Here is a 19,662-nt window from a genome sequence, read left to right on the forward strand (position 1 = left end):
CTTCCTGCATCACTGACAACCGTGAAATGGAACTTTTTGAGAGGAAAAAAAATGACGAGCTGATTATAAAAATGTTTTTGGCCCTTGAAAGTTGCCACTAAATGATATTTATGCATAAATATTGCACTAAACAAGAATTACATGTAAATTCCAGGCTGTCTTAGCTAGCTCTAGCATCAAAGAGCTAACTAAAGTAAAACTAGTTTTATTCATCTGTTGGTATGTTGGATTAACTTAACCTGTGACAGGATTGTTCATTGGGTTATTAGATATTTTCTGGTGATTTGTAGGTTGACTGTTGGTTCCACCATTCAACGTCGATTGATTGTTTCTAGGCAGATTAGCTTTAGCTATGTTTTATTCACCTGTTGGTATGCCAGATGTGACAGGATGGTAGATGTGCACGGTGTGTTGCCATAAAACTCCAGTTGCAAGTTATTACGTTATCACATATAGATCATTTCTGTTGAGATTGTTGACTGAACTACTGGACGTCTATTGGTTGTTTCTAGGAAGATTGTTGACTGGTGTTATTGGACATGTTTTGGTAATTTCTTTAATAATTTGATTTATTATGTGTTCATTGGTTGTTTCTAGGCAGATTATGGATTGGACTATTCAATCATTCATTCATTCATTCATTTATTGGTAATTTCCATTGGGTTTTTGGATATTTATTGGCTATTTTTATGTTAACTGGATTTTTATTTTGTTTTTGTTTTTTTTTTTTGTTTGTTTGTTTGTCTTTAGCTAGGTTGTTTCGGACCACTGGTGGTTTATTGATATTTTCTATGGGTGATATTATTGGTTTATCTGAGTTTATTTATTTCTTACTGTGTATCTAGATCGGGGGTCTTTAACGTCTTTGTGCTACTAGGGAGCAGCACAAAGACTGGACTCTGGAGACATGGAAGAAGGTCATGTGGTCTGATGAGTCCAGACTGACCCTGGTCCAGAGTGACGGGGGCGTCCTACTACCTGCTGTACCAGCCTGCTATGATCTGGGGTTGATGCAGCTGCTTAGACGTATTCTAAGATGACGATGTCAGGGTTTATGTCAGGGAGTCCAGACCGGAACCCCGTTGAGAATCTTTGGGATGTGAAGATCTTGGTGTAAAATTAACACTGGACACTGGATGGAAATAAATCTGGTGACATTTCAGAAGCTTCTTATTGAAACAAATGTAACCAAAGCTAATGTTGGTCCAACCAAATGTTAGAGGCGATTTTTTTGGCAGCGACTTCTTTTTTTTTTTTGGCCCAGCAGTGAACATTTATAGCCACACTTGATGGTTTTCTTGATATTTATGGGTTATTTATAGGTTGTTTCATTAAATGTATATATTCATTAGTGTTTTTTCTTGATAATGGTGCATCCTCTACCTCATGCGTTCTGTCTTCTGACCGGCTGCTGCTGCTGTAATCCTCACACCAAGGCGCTAGCAAATCTGTCACTGCTGGAGAAAGTGTGGGGGCTAATCTGTCAGACTGCTGAGCAACAACCAGGCAGCTTGTAAACTGTAAACCCACAGAAATCACAAGAAACAGGCTGGAAAAAATAAGACTTCAAAGCTGCTGTCTGGAGCAGTTTCCTCTCATTTGGCTTCACCACGATGCCGTCAGGTCGCTAGCCAGGCCTCGCTGTAACAACAAGCTGTAGAGGTGACGTCATGTTATTAACTTGCCGTAGGTTCCTCTAAATACGTGCTTTGTGTATCTATTTGGCTACAGTAAAAAGGCCTCGTGGAACCACCTCAGTCAGGACGGATCAATGCAGCGTGGAGGTGTGGTGTAAACCTTTGATGAGCTCATCTCCTAATAACCACGAAAGCACTTGATCTTGGAACAAAATCCATTCTTTATGCGCGCGTTTGCCTCACGTCAGTCAACCCAACATTTCCTTCTGTTTCATTCTATTTTATTTATCGTAAAATAAACAGTACACAGGAGTCTCTGAATGATCAGGTTGAAAAAAGTATGTACGTGAATGAATCCCAGGCTCTTTAACATCCCAGAAACTTTTGTTTTAAATAACATGTTAAATCACGTAGAAAAATACAAGTTATTACAATAATCTGTACAACAAGTAAATATAGGATTTTATTTATACAGTTAATTATCAGAAACTCAAGTTAAAGATGCTTAAAGGTAGGTTATCACAAGAGAGATATTTTTGTCCATTTGGGCAATTTTTTCCTTTTGGTAGTTTTGTAAAGTTTAAGAGATCAGTTTTTGGACATTTTTGACATTTTTTTCCGCTAAGGTCACAAGAGGGTAGTAAATTTAAATCTGATGCTGCACAAAAACTAATAATGCAATCAAGTCAATATGTTACATAATCTTTTAGATAATAACCAAGACTGATCTGAAAACATCAACATTAGTTTTATGGAAAACAGCAAATTTTACAAGCTTTTCTTTTCCTTAAAAAACTACAGTGACTTCAAGTAATCAATCCGGCATTTAAAGGATTAAATGCTTGAATTTTGGTAGTTTTGTAAAGTGCTGAAGTGGTTTAAGAGATTTGTGCAGAAAGTTAAGTTTTTGTTGGAGTTTTTTGGACATGGACGTTGTTGTCTGCTGAGGTCAGCTCAGCGCCTCTAAAAGCCTTTTTTATCTTGACTATTGAAGAAAAATAAAATGGAAACAAGTTTGTGGCGGAATGTGCGATGTGTTGCATGTTACTCAGGGAACGTCGTCCTCTTTCACCCAGTTAAACTGAGTTTCGCTGACGTCCCTTCACACAAAAGTCCCTCATGGTCCGACTGCACTGTGTCCGAGACACACCTGTCCACTGATGAGTCATCTGCAGGTGGCAGTTCACCGAGCTGAGCTTCCACTTTGATTTGTGCCAGAGCCGTCATGGCCCTCGGGGGGAAAAAAAAAAAAAATCAGCAGCTGTTGATTCGTTTTGACAGGATAGTTTGTCTCTGCTAAAGGTGACGTAGTCTGAAGAGTTTGTCCAGCGAACAGTCGAGGTGATATGGTTTTGAACGGTTGAATGATGAGTAACAGACAAGTGGGAATATTTAAGTCTAAATTATTATTGTTATAATATATTATAGCACTGTTAGCCCTTAGGCCCCAGGGTCAAAGTAAATCAGGAAGAGCTTCAAAGTGATCAGGTCTGTGTTGAGCTCTAACACTTGATAGAGTCTGTGAGAACATTGATATTTCCTCTATAGGGGCACCAGGCAGGGAAACCAGTCACCGGGCCTGTTACACAACGTTGTGAAGGTAACCTTTAGTAACTACAGCGCCTCCTTTAGCCCAGTGAACAGTGCAGGTGATTGTCAGGTTGTTATGTTGTTTTCTGATGGGCAACACACACAAATGCTTCTATTAAAACCTCAACTCACGACCAGTCTCTCAGAAACTGTTTGGTGGCTGATTTGCATTTCCTTTATGTAACTATGTGCCTGAATTGTGTCTTCTTGTGTCTTTGTTGTCTCTTTTCCGTGCCTGTTTTGTGTCTTGTCATGGATTTTAATGACTTTTTTTGGATTTACTTTGGACAATTTTGTTTCCGTTTTGCATTGTGCATTACTTTGGGACTATTTTTTGTTGTGTTGCGCCCATTTTTCTTTATTTTTGTGCCTGTTTTGTGTATTCTTATTCTATTTTGCGTTTCTTTGGGACTATTTTGTGTCCTTTGTGCCTGTGTCTTTTTGTGGCCGTTTTTTCTCTTTTTGTACTTGATTTTGTGTCTTTTTTTTAATTGTTGTGTCTTTTTGTGCCTGTTTTGTGTCTTTTTTAATTGTTGTGTTTTCTTTTGTGCCTGTTCTGTGTCTTTTTGTGCCTGTTTTGTCTCCTTTTGTACTTGTTTTGTGTCTTTTTGTGGCTGTTTTATCTATTTTTGTACTTGTTTTATCTCTTTTTGTGCCTTTTTAAATTTCTTTGTGCCCATTTTGTCTCTTTTTGTGTCTATTTTGTGTCTTTTCATGACTGTTTTGTATTTCATTGCGACATTTTGATGAACAACAAAAATAGCATTGAATGAGAATGTGTGTTGAAACCGTTTGATGTGTGTTGCACATTGAAATGAGTTGTAGCATCCACAAGCTGCATCCACGTTTTAAGTTGCGTTGTCATGCAGAAAGCTGTCGTCACTTCCAGAGGATCTTTGTGTCTTTTTTCATCCGTTGTGTATTAATAGATCAATGTGAGTCACGGTTGTCGTCCGAGCATTAGTCACCATCAGCGCTGTGTGTATGTGTGCGTTGAGGTCATGTTGTTTGTTCAGTTAAAGGTTTGTGTCGCTGTGTTTTGCTGTGCGTGGCGTCTCATGTGACTCGGGAGAGGTCAAGTGAATTTAGAGTGTAAATATTTGCCAGTGCATTATTTCTCAAACAGGTTTGCAGTGACTCCTGTGTTTTATTGTACACTTTCACTCACAACCATGTTGCTGCTGTGTTTAAAAAGTTTAAAAACTTTGAACGTGTCTTCGAATAAGAGAAGTTAATTAGAGCAGCTCAGATTAGAGCTTCGCAGGGTTTAAATTCAGATCATTGTTCACGTCAGAAGAGTTCAGAGTGAATCTGGAATCAGGCCTTGAAGGTAAAACTCGACCACGGAGATGGTTTGAGATGGACCTCAGAGTGGTTCAGTGGTGGAGTCTCTCTGGTGGGAACTCATTATGCTCCATCGGGTCAATTCAATCATTCTTTGCTGTATTTTTGTGGAATGTTATGTCTTTTAATTACATTTTATGTCTTTTTGTGACAGTTTTGTGTGTTTTGGGCTTGTTTCTGTCTTTTCAGGACAGTTTTGTGACAATTTTCTGTTTCTTTGTGGCCTTCTGTGTTTTTTTATGATGGTATTGTGCCTTTCCATGATCAGCTTGTCATTTGTGTCCTTTTTGTGCCTGTTAGTGTCTTTCCAATGTAGGTTTGTGTCTTTTTGTAACAGTTTTGTGTCTTTTTGGGCTTGTTTCTGTCTTTTCGGGATAGTTTTGTGTCTTTTGTGGCCTTCTGTTGTGATATTGTGATTCTTTGTGGTCATTTTGTGTTTCCTTATGATGGTTTTGTGGCATTCCATGATAGGTTTGTGTCTTCTTGTGACTCTTTGTGTGTTTTTGGGCTTGTTTCTGTCTTTTGAGGATAGTTTTGTGGCCTTCTGTGACAATGTTCTGTTTCTTTGTGGGCCTTTTGTGTTTCTTTATGATGGTGTTGTGGCCTTCTGTGATAAGTTTGTGTCTTCATGTAACTTTTTTGTGTATTTTGATCTTGTTTCTGTACTTTCAGGATAATTTTGTGGCTTTTTGTGCACTTTTGTAACCATTTTCTGTTACTTTGTGGTCCTTTAGTCCTTTTTGATGGTATTGTGTCTTTCCAAGATCAGCTTGTCATTTGTGTCCTTTTTGTGCCTTTGTGTCTTTCCATGGTAGTTTTTTAACAATTTGTGCCTTTTTGGGCTTGTTTCTGTCTTTTTGTAATAGTTTTGTGGCTTTTTGTGGCCTTTTGTGTTTCCTTATGATTTGTCTTATGTGTGATGGTTTTGTGGCATTCCATGATATGTTTGTGTCTTTTTGTGGCTTTTTTGTGGCCTTCTGTGATGATTTTGTGTTTCTTTGTGGTCATTTTGTGTTTCCTTATGATGATATTGCATCTCATCATGATAAGTTTGTCTTTTTGTAGCAATTTGCGACTTTTTGTGCTAGTTTGAGTCTTTGTATGATAGGTTTGTGTCTTTTTGTGACAGTTTTTTGTCTTCTTGGGTGTGTTTACAGCTTTTCATGATAGTCTTTTGGCTTTTTTTGTGAACTTTTGGGACCATTTTGTGTTTCTTTGTGGTTATTTTGTGTTTCTTTGTGGTCATTTTGTGTTTCTTTATGATGTTTTGTGTCTTTTCATGGTAGGTTTGTGACTTTTAGTGGATGTTTGTGGCTTTTTGTGGCAGTTTGTGTCTTTTCATAATAGTCTCTTTTTTTGTAGCTGTCTTTTCTTGGCTGTTTTGCAGCTTTAAGAGCTTATATTGTGTTTTTTGTGTGTCTTTTCGTGATAGTTGTGTGTATTTTTTTGGCTTTTTTTGGTGATTTTTGTCTTGTGAGTTGCTCTTTAAAGAGCTGCATGTTGTGTGTGTGAAGTTACCCGTCAGCTGCCACTCTGACAGGAGGACAAAACAGGAGGAGGGTTTTTCATGTCGCTGTCAGTTACTCGTTGTGATTTGTCAGAGCTGCCTCTCTCCCTCTGTTAGTTTTGAGGTCAGAGCCGACTCTGAAGGAATGTGGAGCAAAGGCAAGAGAGGGACGTATAGAGGGATCATATCTGGGTCGTCGGTCTGCAGTGGTTGGTTGGTTGGACTCCAGCGTTGCCTCGTCTCAGTGAATGCACTGCAGTGTCACAGCAGATTTCCCAACATTCATCTGAATCTGAAGCCACTTGTTCCAGATCAAAGTCACAAAAGCATTTTTCATGTTCCCTGCAGAATGAGTTTGTTCACTAGAGTCACATCTGTGATTCTACGTGAGATGAGCTGCACAAACGTTTTGGACATTGAAAGAAAAGTGAGGATGCTTTCAGGGATTTGTCGGGTGTGGCCTTTTGTGCAGATCTGTTTGTTGTTAAAAATTGTCTTTGTGCTCTCTTGTTTTGTGTCTTTTCATGCTTGTTTTATGTCTTTTTGTGCCCATTTTGTATCGTTTCATGGTTGTTTTGTGTCTTTTAGCGCCTATTTTGTGTCTTTTTGTGTCATAGCACCTATTTTGTGTCTTAATGTGCCTGTTTTGTATCGTTTCGTGGTTGTTTGTGTCTTTTTGTGCCAGTTTTGTGTCTTAGTGCCTATTTTGTGTCTTTTAGTGCCTGTTTTGTGTTTTGTTTTGTGCATGCTATGTATCTTTTAGTGACTATGTTGTGTCTTTGTGCTATCTTGTATCTTTTTATGGATTTGTGTCCTTTTATAATTGTTTTGTGTCTTTTCATGCTTGTTTTGTGTCATGTTGTGCTTGTTTTGTGTATTGTTGTGTCCGTTTTGTATCGTTTCGTGGTTATATTGTGTCTTTTTGTGCCTGTATGGTTTTGTGTCTGTTTTGTGTCTTTTTATGGTTGTTTTGTGTCTTTTGTGTTTTCTTTTCTGTTTCTGTAGATGTTCTACATCTTGGTTGCTCTTATGTTAAATTTATGATTTTTTTTGTGTCTTCCAAAAGTTACATCTTTGCGGTCATATTGTCTTTGTGTCTGTTTTGTTGTCATAGTTTTGATTGTTTCTGTAGTAAACTGGTTCCTGATCCATCCATGGGTTGAGTGCTTGTTTTAATAGCATCAGTTGTAGCTTTTTCTCTGACTGCAGTTCAAACTCGACCCCATTGTCCAATCAGAATGCTTCGTGTGAACCGGGTCAGTAGTGTGGCCACGGTCTGTTCTTGCACCGTGGGTCTTCCATGAAATTTCCAAGAAATTGTTGTTTTGCATTTAGTTCAGTTTATGCTTTCGTGTCTGTTTTGTTTTTTTCCTTGTTTATTTTTGTTCTTTGTTGCTGTTTTGTGTCTTTTCGTGATTGTTTTGCAATTCTTTGTGATCATTTTGTGTTTTTGTGGTTGTTTGTGGTTATTTTGTGTCTTTTTGTGTTTCTCTGTGCCTGTGTTGTGTTTCTTTGTGTCTTTTCCTGTCTATTTTGTGTATATTTGTGATAGTTTTGTCTTTTCTTGTGACCATTTTACATCTTCATGGCTGTTTTCTGTTTGTATTTGTTGAGACTTTGTAATCGAGATTCGAAGAATTTAGATTTTTACTATTGATGTGATTCATGAATGAATTAAATCAAATTCAAACTGAAAATGGAAGGAAGAAGCAGTTTAAACTCTAAATTTTACTGATGTGGTAATGGATATGGACATGTGTGCCGAAATTTTCACCACTCGCATTTGAGATCATTTTTAACCTTCCTCTGACTAGTTACTTATATTTGCGCACAAGCAAGGCAGTGTAAAAAAGCAGTTTATTTTAAATTCAGTTTATCTGCAATGTTATTCAAACTAAAATAATGACAGAATAAGTAGTAATCGGGTCAGGGTGGACTACAAGACTACTGCACACAAACACACTCTGGGGAAGCCTGGTTGTTAGAGCGATTTAGATGAACATTTGATGGAAGAAATCGAGCGCTCAGAGATGTGAGATTAAGTTATGTAACACCCTCACACACATTTATCCTACATGCATGTATGAATGTTTGTATATGTGGGCACAGACCATCTCAAGGAGAAATATTTCCAACCAACCAATTTTCATCCATGGTGAAAATAAACCAAAGCATATCTGGACCCTGGATAACTCTTGTATCTATCGTATCCTAAAGCCAGTGACTAGCGTTGTTAGGCAAATTACTTCCATACCTATGCTAGTAACTAACTTTTCTATGCTAGTCACTAGCATCCTGAGACTTGTCACTTCCCTAGTTTTGTAGCAAAAGTTTCTTGTCAAGTCCCTAATTATAGCAACTAACCATCACACAACTATCAATCCTAAATTAGCCACAAGTATGCCTAGGTGTGCAACTAAATTTTCTTGACAAGTTGATAGCATCCCTTGGTTTGTCACCTAGATTCGAAGGCTGGCAACTAGAAAATCCAAGAAAAACAACGTGTCTGTGAAGGTTCTCAGTCATCCAGGCCATGGTAATCCAAAAGGCGTTTTAAAAAAGACAACTGGACTTGTAGAGTTTCTTGAAGAAACTCACTTCCCTTGGTTTGCAGCTAATGTTTCTAGGAAAGTCACTGGCTTCCTGAGGCTAGTAGCTAACTCTCCTAAGCTGGTTGCTAGCATCCCTATTCTGGTCACCATCATACATATACGGTATTACATGCTATTGCTAGCAACTAGCATTCTTACATAAGTTACTAGCATCCATAGGCTAATGGCTTGCTTTCATAAGCTTGTCAGTGGCATCCCGAGCATACTTGGACCACTCATCTACATCCTATGGCCCAGCATCGTGCGATCTTTGGCAAATTACGTCCATACCTATGCTAGCAACTAACTCTCCTATGTTCGTCACTAGCATCCCAAGCCTTGTGACTTCCCGAGCTTTGTAACAAACTTTTCTCCCTAAGGATAGCAACTAACCATTATACCTATACTGTACTACATATTAAAGCTAACAACTAGCATTCCTAGACATCTCACTGGAATGCCTACGTTTACAGCTAAGTTTTCTTGGCAAGTCAATAGCCTCCCTAGACTAGTCATAGATGGTATAGCCAAACTAATCAAGTACAGTTTTAGGCTAGCAACTGGTAATCCTTGGCAAGCCTCTGGTATCCCTAGGTTTAACTTTACTGGAAAGATCAGTAGCATCCATGGCTAGTGTAGCATCCCATGTCTTACTGCTAGCTTTCCTAATCTTCTCACTGGTCACAATATACCCAGAGTTAGTCACTTACATCCTAAGACGAGCAACTAGCAATGTGAGGCTAGTCACTAGCATGCCTAGACTAGCTGCCCAAATCAGTATTAATAAGTCTACACATGCCCAGTGCCATAGCTAGAGAGACGAAAAACAGAGCTTAAAAAGAACAAATATCATCACAAAACATGGCCCTGTTGTCCACCAACTTACCAAAGCAACAAAACAATAAACAAATAATTTCTCTCCAGGTCTCTGCTTGTTGGTGTCTTTTGACCTCTCAACAGCCTGCGAAACTCCAAAGGCTATGACCCGTCTTCATCATCGTCACTTTGGCCCTCGCCATGGTCGCCCATCAGCCCATCGGTGACCCATCACCCCGCAGTAAAACCTGCCTCCTTCCCTCTCAGCTGGCGTCCAATCATCAGCAGTGATGCATGTGACGGGCAGCGTTTCCCCGGCCAGCGAGACCGAACGTTTCTCTTTCCAAGATGGAGCTGTAGGCTTCGCCATGCCTATGTCTCCTCCTTCTCCTCCTCGCTCTCCTTCGAGGTTATCTGACCACGAAGGCGACCAAACCAGTTCTCCTGACCCTCCTTTGCCTCCCCCTCCTCCCCCTCCTCCACCTCTTCTTCCTCCTCCTCCTCCTCCACCGCCTCCCATGCTTCCAGGGCTAGAAGACCCTGGAGTAGGCCTGAGGAAAAAGAAGAGGGTCAGGAGTTTCAACTGGAAAACGATTTCAGAGGATCAGGTAAAGCTGCAGCTTTGTTTTTTTTATTAAACATTTAATTTTCTGCTGGGTCATATATGGAACAGCAGTAGCTTTATGAACCAACCGTATCTCTGTACACGGGTTGTGTTTGATGTAATGTGTCGTTTTATTCTGATTTCATTGATAAAAATCAGTATGGGATTCAATCACCACGGTCGACACAACCAACACATTTTTTCAAACCAAAAAAATTCATGCCAACCCAACAGCACAACAATACCACTTAGAATAATTCTGACTTTTGTGATAAAAACTTCAAAGTCTTCGCTTTTAAAAGGGACCAAGATCATGCATAGGCTCCAAAATATTCATGAATAGCATTCATTTTGTTGTAGTCCTAAATTGGTGTTTTTTTGTAATGATGTTCGGTTGATTTAAAAACTGTGGTCCCAGCAAACTTAGACCAATCACCAATCCTACGGCTGGAAACTAGGAATCATAGTAAAGGTACCTTCATACCTATGTACCTATGTTTCGTACCTATGCAGCTGACTTTCCTGATGTTAGTCACTAGCATCGGCAGAAACCTGAAGGAACTTTGAGGGTAAAATGTGCGTTTCAGGTGAAGGGACGGCCCAACCTGTGGACTCAGGGCCGAGGGCGGAAGCAGTTCCACATCGACATTCAGACCATCGAGGAGCTGTTTGGTCAGAACGACGAATCAAAGATTATGGGCACCAGGGGAGGCTCGGCCAGGAGCTCGTTCAGAGAAGCCAAAGGGGAGGTGAGTTTGTGGCTGCTGTTTGCTGAAGGTGTTGTGTGGACAGTTTATAGCTGAGCAGTGACCTCAGATGACGACGCCTTGTTCACCTCTTTCCCTCTGTACCTTTCTACTAGGTCTCCATTCTAGACTCCAAGCGGGCGATGAACGTTGGAATCTTTCTCAAACAGTTCAAAAGGTAAAACCATGTTTCTGAGACTCTCCTCATGTGTGTTTTTGTGCTCCTGTGAACTTGTGAAACAGTAGTTTGTACTGTTATGGTTCAAAGTACACATCTGACCAATTACTATACAAATACCCGGACGTATTCTTGTGCTGCCTGGTTTTGATGCAGGATGCATTTTACTACTTGTCATCAGCCAATTCAGGGATGAACATCTCTTACAAATACGATCAGCTGAGATATTACAATAAAGAGACAGAACGTGACAACAAAGAGATGCAACATGGTTTCAAAGAGACATGAAATTGCAGAGAAGTGGCACAATATGACCTCAAGGAGACACAAAATGGACATGAAGAGATAAAATTGCAACAAAAAGGCAAGATGCAACACGACTAAAGGAGACACAACTGGCTCAGTAACCTCCAGAATCCTGTATAAAATCATCACCCACCTCTGAATCCATGGCAACGCACCACAATACCTCGAAGACCTCCTCACCCCTCAAACATTGTCTCGACAGCACCGGCCTCTTCCTTCCTCCCTGAACCAAACTATGAACCATGGGAGACTGGGATTTTTGCTTTTTTTGGACCTCCCTGAACATCTGAGGAGTCCTCAAGGTCTTAAGTCTTTCCTTTTCAAACAGGCCTTTCCACAGTCACCGGACTCATGTTTTGTAGAAGCTGTTTCGTAGTTCTTAGTGTTTTCGTTGTGTATTCTTATTTTTCTTTGAAGCACTTTCAGATTTTTTAATAAAACATGCAGTATAAATAAAATGGGCGGCAGTGGCTCTGTGGTTAGCACTGATGCCTCCCAGCGAGAAGGTCTGATCTAGCTGGAGTTTGCGTTTTCTCCCTGTGCTTGCATAGGTTTTCTCAGGGTTCTCAGGGTGCTCTGGTTTCTTCCCACCTTCCAAGGACATGCTGGTTTGGTTGGTTGGTAATTCTGAATTCTAAATACCATGCCTCTCGAATGGTTGTCTGTCTCTGTGTCTTAGATAGACTGGAGACCTATCCAGGGTGTACCCCGCTTCTCGCCCGATGACATCTGGGACAGGCTCCAGCAACCTCCACGACCCTAGTGAGGATAAGCGTTAGTAGAAGTCATGAGATTATTAACATTAACATCGCTGCAAAGAGGCACAAAATGTCCTCAAAGAGAAACAAAAAAGGGCAAATCCTTTGCTACAACATGATGCAGTATGACTAAAAGAGACGCAAAAACATGCACAGCTACCAAATGGATGCAACTTGGTTTTAAAAGAGCCACAGAAGAAAGACAACAAGGTGTTGACAGCTTGTCTCAGGGGCCCCATTGGAGTTCAAACACTTTTGCATGGAAGTATTATACCTTCATGATCCGGGTTATGTAAAGGTCTGACATATTTCCTTAACTTTTTTATAAATAAAACATATATAGCCAGTCATTTTGGTGGTTATTTCATGGATTAATACCGTTGATATGAGACAGGAAGACATTATTTCGACATCAAACTGCTAATTTTGACACACAAGCGTAATGGTCACAGGTTTGAATCCCAGAGGAGATTTGTTAACACTTGCTCATGGCCAGGTACCTGTCCTGCAGATTCAAGTAAATTTGTCCTGCTGCCAAACTGAGTGCCGTTTAGGAATAGGACTCCAGACGAACACACTCAGTGACCCTGGGTAATAGTCTGTCAGAGGGGGTGTTGGTCTGACGTGTTTCCTCACCCTCATCTTTAGGTGTTATGGGTAAACAGATGTGGGGATGACGGCGTGTCATGCAGCGATGCAGATGGAGACGCTAATGACATGTGGCTGATCCACGTTTATGTTGGATCAGATGAATGGGTGGACGTAGTCCATGGACTGACGTAGATCGAAAGGCTTCACCAAAACAAAATGTCACTGCATGAGATGCCAACTGACGGCAATGAGAAGGGACACAACACTGTGAGAAAAACACAAAAAGTGACCCTAAAGAAGGACATCACAACATCACAGAAAGAGGTCCACCATGGCTAGAAATACAATTCCACACACATTTACAACGAATGGGCAGAAAATGGCGACAAATTGTCTGCCCGCTGCTTCAGGGACATAAAATGACCGCAAAAGAGATAATAACAATGAGGACAAAGAGTCTCACCGTGGCTACAAAGAAGCCAGGTTGTGCTTCTTTGTAGCCAACCAAAACGGACACAAAATGATCACAAAGGGCCACGCATTGGCTACAAAGACACACGTGACCACAGAGATTCACAAAATGACAAGAAACAGCCACAAAATGAGGACAATGAAGTACACCATGGCTACAAAGACACACACGTCCACAAAGATTCACAAAATGATGACACAGACATGAAATTACTGCAAAGAGGAAAACTTTAATTATAGAGACATGGAACACAACTACAAGAGATAAAAATAATTAACACATAATAAAACACTTAAAGTTCAACTTTACATTTCACATTCCTGTCAGAGGTCAGTGTTCGGGCAGGGACGGGACCCAAATCGGTGTCCATGGGCAGCCGAGTGTCCTGAATGTGTTTATGTTGTAATGACCACATCAACATGTTCAGACTGGGCTGCTTACCAAACACACACAGAGACATAGAGGCATGAGGGAGACAGAGACAACACAAGTGATACAGACGACCGTAGCGATCAGCCACAGCATTATGACCACTAACAGGTGAGAGCAGTAACACTGAATATCTGGTTATCGTGGCTCCTGTGCGTGGAGAGGATATATCAGGGAGCAAGTTGAAAGCTTTATCCTCAAATTTGATGCCAAAATTGACATTGGTTAGTACCAGTCAATAAGGATGGTTACTGATACTTGGTACCATAATGGTGATGCTAATGCTAGTAACCAGACCGAAAAAACAACTCAGATTTGGGTGCTCTATTGCTGTGTCGACGCTACACACTTTTCACCTGCATGGATGGATCATTATGAATTTTATTTTATATTGGTTCATTTATTTCTTATTCTTAGTTGTATTTATATGTAGTTGCATGTCCCACCACTTCTTCATTGCCGCTGTTGGCTAGGCTAGTTAGCTGGTGTCTGTTAGTGTTTTTCTTCCGATCTTGGCAGAGGGGGAAGTGTTAGTTGAAGTGTAGTTGCATGTCCTATCACTTTGTACCTGCTGCCGTTGGCTAGGCTAGTTAGCTAGTTACCTTGCTGGTTGCTAGCTGGTAGCTGACTGCTAGCCTGCTGGATGGTTTTTCAGTTGGACCGGGCTTCTAAATCTGTTTTACCTCATATCATGGCACAAGTGATTGTAACATCTTATCTCTTATCTTAAACATTTTTTTGAACTAAGTTTGTATGGTTTCATTCTTTAAGCACCGGGAAGTGTTTCAATGTACTGGTTTGGCCCAGGAATCAGATAAAACATGAACCATGCCCATCCCTACCAATCAACAGTTGGTTGGTCTTTTCTGCAAGAGCTTCTAAACTATGGAATAAGAAACTTCACCTCTTACAATACACTCAGGCTCCACCTGAAGGACTGGCTCCTGAAGAACCAAATATGTGAACATCATCATCATGCTGTTGTCTGTTGCTCTGTTACTGTTTCGGTTGCTGTATTTGTTTTAGCTTTCAGATCTTTGACAACTTCATCTCCCATGAATATCTTTACACTAGTGACGAAAAGCAGAAACATGAAGTAGGAATCCGAGAATAACTTTTCAAGTGTCAAAAAAAAAACGTGACATTTTATGCTAATTCTAGTGTGACTTTCGCACATTTTTGCCAAGTAATTTGTCGCCGTTAATTAAAAGTAAAACCTTCCTCCTCCAGGTCCAATCAGACGATAGCGGATGACATTCGCCGTGGCAACAGTGAGCAGTTTGGGGCGGAGCTCCTCCGGGAGCTGTTGAAGCTGCTGCCGGAGACAGAGGAGGTGACACATTCACTCACTGACGCACAAACTGTGAACAGAGATAAAAAAGACTCAATGTGACTGTGTACCTGCTTCATGTGAAGGTGAAGAAACTGACGGCGTACCGAGGCGACGTCTCGAAGCTCCCACTGGCCGATTCCTTCATGCACCTGCTGATTCAGCTACCCAGGTAAACACTCACTCAGTGGTAGAAGGTACATTTACTCTGTTGTTCAGCACATTCCTGAGGTACATGTTCACCAAGTACATCACTGCTTATTCCACAGGATACGTATAACACGTATAATGAAATATAGGTCATACCGAGTCAAGGTTTCATATGTTTGTGGTGTCGCAAAGACACAATTTGTCCCAAAATTAAGATTAAGATGAAGAAAGCCTTTGTTAGTCCCACAATGGAAGCATAGAAAATATCAAGAGTAAAGAGTACATGGTATAAAAGGTAAATAGTCAAATAAAATAGAATAAAAAGATACAAGTACAATGAAGTGTACAGGGGTTTGAATTGGACCAGGTGTAACTAGTAAAACCTCATGGTGTAATACTACTGAACATATTAAGAGTGTCTGTTGTGGAGTCTAACAGCAGCAGGAAGGAAACAAAAAATCATCCTACATGTTTTAATTTAATTAGTACTTCAGGTCAAGTATAAACTGCAATTTACTATTATATAAAAATCGAATTCCTGTTTTTGTTGCCTCCTAAAATATAAAATAATTAGTGCTGTCTTATCTCTTCACATTTATTATGTATATGATCCTTAAAAGGGATCCTACCTCCAATTTGGGAACACAAGTGAATGGAATTATTAACCCCTACATACAAGATGACAAAAAAACGTCAGATATCACATTCGATGTGTCAGAATTTCTTATAATGTCTCAACATCTCATCATATCCAAAACAACTGACATGAAATGCAACTAATGAACATGAGTCTTTACCAACTATCCACCACACGGTGACTTACCTAACAGAATACAGATGAAATAGCAATATTTTTATGAATTCTACAGAGTTTGTACGGGTGCTTGAAATCCTTGAAAATGCTTGAATTTTAGTGTCATGTTTTTAAGGTTTGAAAAATGCTTGAATTTTGGGTCTGGTGCTTGTAAATGCTTCTTATTGTAATCATACATTTTTCACAACAAATATCAATCTCACTCAATAGCCTTATTAAAGAGAGAGAAATAAAATAGTGAAATTAAAAAATGTTAACTGCTCTGTCTGGTGAGATTCACATGAGCCTTTGCCTTTGCGCTAGCTGCACGCTATCTACATGCTAGCTGCATGCTAGGCGTACGTGATGTAGAAGCGCTGCTATAGATGTGTACGCGGTGGGATGATTCTGACCGGCCGCACCGCTCTCATCCACGGGGTGTTTGTAGGCCGTTCACCGTTTATTCAACCGGAGAAGGCTGAATCTTTTACTACATGTGCTATTATTGTGTATGTAGGCTATTATGTATTGTGGTTGCATGTGTGTATGAAATGAAATTCATTGTCTGAAGTCTTACCTATACACAGAGACCAGGTTCATGCTGAAAAAACATTGGCCCCTGGTTGAAACTAACTGCAATACAACTAACGGTAGCGTCTCGATGGCCAGGGTTCATGTCTACCAGCTTGTTCCTCACATAAAAGTAGTATATTATTCTCTCTCTGTAGTTACCCAATCCGCATCGAGTCCATGCTGCTGAAGGAGGAGTTTCCTGTAGTGTACGAGGCCATGAAGCGAGACATTAAGATCCTCCGCTGCGCCACCAAAGGTATTAATCGATTCATCCATGTATTTTTAACAATTAACAACACTTATCAACAAATCCCATAAAAGACCAGACGCAACCCAGTCTCACGGTCACTATCTTGCTGCCACAAATACTCACCATGGCCATTTTAATATTGATTTATTAACAGTGATGATGGTACAGTGCAAAAAATCCAAGATTCCATAGACCACAGGTGTCAAACATGCAGCTTATGGGCCAAAGGCGGCGCACCAGAGGGTCTAATCCGGACCGCAGCATGAAATTGCAAAGTGCGAAAATAGAAGACTGCAATTTTTCAATGAAAATAACTGCTCTCTCAAATGTGTCCACTCTTTTACTCAGAGAAGTGGACAGAACGCAAGACTGAGGAATAGCACCAGGACTAAACGGCAATTTTATTTTATTGAAGGATAGTTTATTGTTCATCTTTGCACTAAAACAAATGGGAAAAAAAGATCTGGAGTTGTCATTATGTACATTATTATGCCATTGTGTTACTGGTCTGGCCCACTTGAGGTCAAATTGGGCTGATTATGGCCCCCAAGTTAAAATTAGTTTGACACCCTTGCCATAGACTTTGTCAGTAGTTTGTAAAATGTGATGTATTTGAGTCAAATCAAATACATCATATCAAAAGTGAGGAAATACAGATGTCATTGTTGATATTTTTACTCTGCAGAGGGCAGTAATACAACCAGTACACTTATAATTTAAATAATCTGTAATAAAGCTCCATGTAACCGAGTATTTGGGTCATTGGTTTGTGGTCATCGTTGTGTCCTCATTTGTTGATTTTTAGCAAAAATCTCACATGAAACTGAAGCACAGATGCTAACAGGCAATGCTAATAAATAGCATGTGGTCATTGCTGCACGTAAAGACCTCTAAAACCAAAACAGGTAGATTCCCATGAGCTCTTAGTTGGTGGTGGCAACGTTTAGCTGTGGTTAGCATCACAGCATTTACTTTCTGGGTTCTAACCTGCTGGGCGACTGCAGGATCTTGAGTAACATACAACGATAAATTATGTGGTTAAGGAAGAACATTATGTTCTAAACAAAACCACAAAAGCTAACTTATCAGAAAAATTATGTGATAAAAAGTGCTTCACAATATGTCGCATATGCCTTTTGGCTCACGTGGAGGGGGCGGGGCTTCTTGTCTAAGCTACAGTCAAGCTAGCCGTGAAGTCGGCCATCTTTGATTACATTTTATGCCAAAAAAAGAAAGAAAGTACGCTACTTACCTTAAATGGAATGGTTTTAGGTGCCTGTGTTTAAGAAGCCTTTTATTGCTTGTTTTCTTTCCATAGAATGAACTTCAAAGGAAATTACATTACATTATACATACATATAAGATTCATGGTGGAAACTTGCTGTAATCCACGTTAAATTAAAGGAAGAACGATTCATCCGTTAAACTCCTGTTCACAACCCAAGGGATGAAGAAGAAGTGACTCTTTAAGCTGATAAAATGTACAGTGGAAAGCAGATTTGTGAATATGAAAAATAACCAGAATTGGTTGTTTGTTTTGTCTCCATCTTTGGTGCAGATGATTCAGACGTCAACATACAACCTGCAGTAAATCACTGCCCTCCTCCCTTCACACACTCCACTCAATATAAACTAACACCTTGAATATTTTTAGCAGTGTGTGTGTGAACTTGATAACTAACCCTCCACATGCTAACGCTGCCGGCAGTAACACAACACACTGTGGGGATTTTGGCACTTTAAGCTCCGTGGAGGTTTTTATGACCAACTTAATTTTTTGTTGTCATCCTTCCTCTTTTTGTTTCTCTCTTTTCAGACGATATTTTTTTTGTTTGTTTGTTTGCTGTAGATGTTGATGTTTTCAGATTATTTTTCTTAAGCTAATGATCTCTCTCTCTCCGCTCCAGAGTTAATGTGTTGTGAGGAGCTCCATGCAGTTCTCCACCTAGTGCTGCAGGCTGGAAACATCCTCAACGCTGTGAGTGAATAAACACAACCTTTAAGAATAATTAGACTAAGAAGAGAAAGGAGAAAGCTGCAGAGCAAACTCCCTTAGGACCCCCTAAAGCAACTTATCAGAAAAATCAACATGATAAAAAGTACTTCACGATACGTCGCATATACCCTTTGACTTATTGCCTAAGATACGATCAAGCTGGCGTTGAAGTCGGCCATCTTTGATTAAATTGTGTGTCAAAAAAAGGTTAACAAATTCTCACCTGTTCTTTTGAAATTATATTATGACAGAGTCAATTTTGCCTGTGTGAATTTTGTGATTTTCAAGCTACTTAACCTTAAATGGGATAGTTTTAGGTACCTGGAATTCCTTTTTAAGAAGCCTTTTATTGCTTAATTTATTTCCACATAATGAACTTCAAAGGAAATTACATTTTATTATCTTTAATGTGAAGAAAAAAAGTTAATTGTGGCAACTTTAGAGAGGAGAAAACTGCAGAGCAAACTCTCTTAGGAACCCTAAATTGATTCAGGATACGTCTTTGCCTTTGACCCACATAGAGGGGGTGGGGCTTGTCGCCGAAGCTGCACTCCAATTAGCTATGAAGTCGGCCATCTTTGATTACATGTTTCACATGGTTATTTGTGCTTTTGAAATGAAATTAATGAATTTTATGACTCAATTTTGCTTTTATGACCGTAAATGAGATGGTTTTAGGCACCTAGAATTCTTTTTAAGGACCATTTTATTGCTTGTTCTATTTTCATATAGATATATTTTCATAGGACTTGAAAGAAAATTACATTTTCTTATCATTAATTTAAAGAAAATATTCAATGTGGAAACTCAAGAGAGGAAAATGTGGAGGAGAAAGCTACAGAGCAACAACATGATGCATGCACCATTAATGTTGTGTCTCTTTGGGTCATGCCAACTCTACACAATCATAGATTCCAGGTACGTAATGCCTCGGAGCAAACACTAAATATAACAATATACAAATCATTGCAAAGATGGGTACCAATGTTATGCCCCGGCCT

General features: G+C 39.8%; 1 protein-coding gene across 1 annotated transcript in view; it reads left to right on the forward strand.

Annotated features, from left to right (window-relative positions):
• LOC125006400 (FH2 domain-containing protein 1-like) overlaps nucleotides 1-19,662 on the forward strand; it is a 35,536-nt gene that overhangs the window by 2,260 nt on the left and 13,614 nt on the right. Inside the window, exons 2-8 of the mRNA XM_047582412.1 lie at nucleotides 9,594-10,093; nucleotides 10,677-10,838; nucleotides 10,952-11,013; nucleotides 14,800-14,902; nucleotides 14,986-15,071; nucleotides 16,571-16,671; nucleotides 18,573-18,643. Coding sequence (XP_047438368.1) covers nucleotides 9,776-10,093; nucleotides 10,677-10,838; nucleotides 10,952-11,013; nucleotides 14,800-14,902; nucleotides 14,986-15,071; nucleotides 16,571-16,671; nucleotides 18,573-18,643 — 903 coding nt within the window. The 5' untranslated portion in view covers nucleotides 9,594-9,775. The remainder of the gene's footprint in view (nucleotides 1-9,593; nucleotides 10,094-10,676; nucleotides 10,839-10,951; nucleotides 11,014-14,799; nucleotides 14,903-14,985; nucleotides 15,072-16,570; nucleotides 16,672-18,572; nucleotides 18,644-19,662) is intronic.

This window comes from Mugil cephalus, chromosome 1, assembly GCF_022458985.1.
Source record: "Mugil cephalus isolate CIBA_MC_2020 chromosome 1, CIBA_Mcephalus_1.1, whole genome shotgun sequence".
In the NCBI taxonomy this organism is placed as follows: domain Eukaryota; kingdom Metazoa; phylum Chordata; class Actinopteri; order Mugiliformes; family Mugilidae; genus Mugil; species Mugil cephalus.